At 41.1% G+C, this 4,082-nt stretch overlaps 1 protein-coding gene across 2 annotated transcripts in view; it reads right to left on the reverse strand.

Annotated features, from left to right (window-relative positions):
• Positions 1-272: 272 nt before the first annotated feature.
• LOC138046924 (uncharacterized) overlaps positions 273-4,082 on the reverse strand; it is a 38,827-nt gene continuing 35,017 nt past the window's right edge. For both annotated transcript variants that reach the window (XM_068893551.1, XM_068893552.1), the window contains exons 25-27: positions 3,371-3,488; positions 1,370-1,437; positions 273-993 (exon numbers count right to left, since the gene is read on the reverse strand). In XM_068893551.1, the coding sequence (XP_068749652.1) occupies positions 847-993; positions 1,370-1,437; positions 3,371-3,488 (333 nt within the window). In that variant the 3' untranslated portion in view covers positions 273-846. The remainder of the gene's footprint in view (positions 994-1,369; positions 1,438-3,370; positions 3,489-4,082) is intronic.

Consider the following 4,082-nt stretch of genomic DNA (forward strand, 5'->3'; position numbering starts at 1 on the left):
TGCAAACAAGTTACATTAAACGAATTAAATTGTTCTTGTTTGCCGTATAATAAACACTTATTAACCGAGTTTAGTCAGTCTGTATGGGAGAATCTTGACCTAGGTTGTGTGTACAGTCCTGACTGCGTTTGGTCTGTACTCACGACCTCGGTCAAGATTCTCCCATACAGACCTCGTACTCGGTTAATAAGAGTTAAAGAGTGGTGGTTCCCTTTAAAACAACTCTTTTTTTAATGGTCTCAATCCATTTAGTAGCGGCATTGCATTACACCTTTTGTGATCCGCGCATTTGCTTGATTTTATTTCACGTGCGTTTTGGTTGCGGGAACATTCGATAAAGCCCTTGATAAGAGGATTTCAGGATCAATTACAGATCCTCGCAAAATACAAGATCAACAATAAAAACAATGAGGCCTGTTTGTCTTTTCTCGAACGAGCCAAGTCTCTGGTAACACCTAGGCACTTTATTATAATAAATAGAGATATAAATAACGTACACTGTACAGAAATCATCACGACCAATTTACACCATAATAAATAAATGAACTCTAGCACTGTATCAACAGTCCATCACTCTTGACTGTATAAAATATTACGATGAAATCTTCGAAAGGCAAGAGCGGCACCTCCGAAGTCACTTGTCTACCATTTTGGTAGGGAACTTGCTTCAATACTAACCGGTTACCGGCAGAAAGCGAAACATTGTCAACTTCGGTCGATACGGTGAATTGACTAGAAGGCAAAGTTCAGAGCGTTTTCCAAGAGACACTTGGGTGAATAAATTTGTAATGTTTTTATGTGACTCCTGCACTCTAATAAACCCGTTGCTCTCTTCTGATTGGACGCCTATTGGCTAGATTTCCGTCCACTCGCGTCAACTTCCACTGACTTCAGCGCGCGATGAATCTCGGGGCATGCCAAATGAACATTTTGGGCAGCAGCATCCAACAGTGGTTGGAGCATTTCATTCATTTCTTGTAGCACGACGGGGGTCTGGAGATGAAAAGGAAAAGTAATTGAGAAAGTAATCGACAAAGTAGTTATCGACAAACTCGCAAATGACCAGAGTCTATATAACTTTATAGTTTAGTGGTAGAGATGTGTGTTCTGGGCTGATGATCATAGGTTCGAATCCCTTTAATGCTTCTTCGCAACTCCTCAAGTTGCTTCCTTAAATTCAATGATCCTTGGCTTTTCCATTAGAAAATCGAGGCCTCATTTTTGGAACTTGACTCATCGTAGAATGGCGGAAGAAGTCCACAGGGGATGACATGGACGCTAACGAAAGAGATTTTGGGTGTTGCGGAGAGCAAGCAAACCACAACAGAAGAAACATTACACAGGTAAACGTGATACACAAATGACTTACATCTGACGAAATGCGCAAACTTGGGGTTTGAGAGGCTGCATCTGTATACGTCAAAAGACCAAGTTTTCCTAGAAAAAGAGCCATTAAACTGAATGAATGAGGGGCTGACTGACATGTAACCAAAGAACTGAACTAGTGCATGTCTCTCCGACTCCGGGACTGTCATCGGCTGACACAGACGAAAATCCAATTAAGTGCGATACCCTAACGCCGTGTGTTTTTTAACAGATCTTTTTTAATGTAAAAAGTTGAGCTTAGGCATGGCCAAGACGTTACTACATTGATAAGTCTCGAAACCAGTCAGATGATAGCATCGAACTATGGGGAATTTTAGCACGTGACTTTAAGAGACACGGATGAAAACCGGAATTGAGGTTATTTTCCTATTTAAGTTGTCTTGGCATTACCACATTCATATTATTAAGCTCTTTTCACTATTAAAGACGATTAGAGAGACAACTAACCCGGCATGCGAAATGGGTACTTCCGGTTTCTGTTCGTGGCTTCTGGCTTCCGTCCGTCTCTGACGTCACGTGCTTAAGGGGCCCCCCCATCCCTTTCCTTTTAACTAATTTTCAACCTGGCTAGAGTGTGAATCTTAACTTACGTTATTGGCGCTTTATGCTATTAGTGCGCATTAGCGATGTAAACATAAGCAGTAGCAACATACACAGATACATTAACGTATCATGATGAGATATATTTCTTCGATAGTGACTCGGCGATACTCGAAAAAATCTGAGCGCTTCTTTGCAGGAGTCGAACATAAGACTATCACTGAGTTATTAGCCACTTTGAGGTTGCGCGGGAGACTGGGTCGAGAGCCTTGTTTAATTACATTGTGGGACTGTTTTGAGGCCCGCATTTTCATCATAGCGTGCGCGGAGCAAGAACTCAAGTTACAATAAAGCGATATACCAGGAGCTGAGCTTCCAAAACCACCAGAATATTGTACAATGGCAATCTTGAAACGATGGGTCGCTTGTCAAGGTGAAAAATTTTCTGGAAAACGAAAAGATTTGATCGAAAGTTTTGCGAGATCGTTTACTTACTAAAAACGCAAGGTATTTAACAATTATTTTACAAGGGCGCGCTGGATATGAGGTGAGAGACAACCAACGAGGCGCGTAGCGCCTTGTTGGTTATAATCATTTTAATCCAGCAAGCCTGAGTGGAATAATCGTTTTATTAAAAACTCCACTCTTCCACTGAAGCATCGATTTCTGCCCCGGTCAATTCCGGTCCAAAACGGCTTTTGTCGACCATTTTTTTCTCAGGGCTGCAAGAATGTTTTCAGCTCGCTTTATTGCTGACGCGTTCCTCGGCCATATTTGGTAGAGCAGGTATATGAACTGATAGCCTGTGTCCGGCGAGCCAATGAAAATGCTGGAAATGTGATATCCGTAGTTCAGGTTTTAATAAAATGATTTAACCCGAAGTTAATTGTTATCGTACAAGGATATGCGAGTCTGCATAAACAGTGGATCGTCCCCAAAACAGTTCCACAATGCTGTTCAATAAGACTCTCGGGCCCTGTCTCCTTCGCAACCTCAAAGTGACCGATAACAGCCTCGTGGGAGAGCCAAGCCATTAAACTAGGTTAAGGTGTCAATCGTGCTGCTATCCTACTAGGACTAGAAATGTCGAAATGGCGCATTTAAATTCTCGCTATTGTACACACATACATCCTCAATTGACAATAGAGAACAAGTTATTAAGTTGGTCGGGATTCTTAACCATTTGGCTAGCTGAGAACTTAAAACAGAAACTACCTAACAACGAGCGGTCAGAAGGGTCTTGAGCCCGGGTCTCTGGATTTCAAGGCAAGCGTACTAACCAATGGATCACACAGCCTCCAGTAATGCAGTAATGAGGTAGTGAAAGACGTAACGAAAGAGAACTTGTTATAAATTAATGCCTTTTGTCTTTAAAAAAGCTTATGCTTGTGTTACGCTTGTGAAAATCGTCCCTTAACCGAAACCTATGAACGCTCCAAAATACCTTGTAAAGTTGGAAGAAGGCGACTTGGGGCCAAAGCTGTCCCGCGGGATAAAACCCGTTCCAGTTTATCACAGTAAGCAGTCATCATTGTATTCAGAGCTGCAGCGTCAAGAAGAGACTAGAGATACAAGAATTTACACCCAGATATAAAAAGTTAGATGTAGAAATTAAGTTATTGATACAATATGGGGGAAAAGCGTTTGAGTATTTCCAACAGAAAAAAATATAAATGTAAATTAGTCCGCGATGCAGTCATCCTTTAAAGCTTTTGCCACTTCACTACCTGATTTCTGAACGCAAATGAGCTCGATTTCTGAGTGCTATCTCAAGTGACTTCACTTCGTAGCGACTCCGAGCTATGACGAAGGAGATTTATTAGTATGGGTAATCAAATGGTGACTAATTTCACGCGCGTTTTGTCCAAATTAAAATAATTTTCCGAGCCTTTAGTAGGCGAGGGAAATGATTGGATTTTGGACAAAACGCAAGTGAAATTATTCCCTAATTTAACGGGTATACCATTTGATTAGCTATTAATAACATGGGTGACAAGTTACTCCTTAAACCTGGACGCCATTTTAGCACTATATGAAAAAGTTGCCATGGCAACAATGTAATTTCACATGTGAAATTACAAATTAACGCTGAAATTTCGCGCCAAAATTAAGGAGTAATTTGTCACCCATGTTATGACATGAAAAACTGATTTCTT

The sequence above is a fragment of the Montipora capricornis genome, chromosome 4, assembly GCF_036669925.1.
Source record: "Montipora capricornis isolate CH-2021 chromosome 4, ASM3666992v2, whole genome shotgun sequence".
Lineage (NCBI taxonomy): Eukaryota > Metazoa > Cnidaria > Anthozoa > Scleractinia > Acroporidae > Montipora > Montipora capricornis.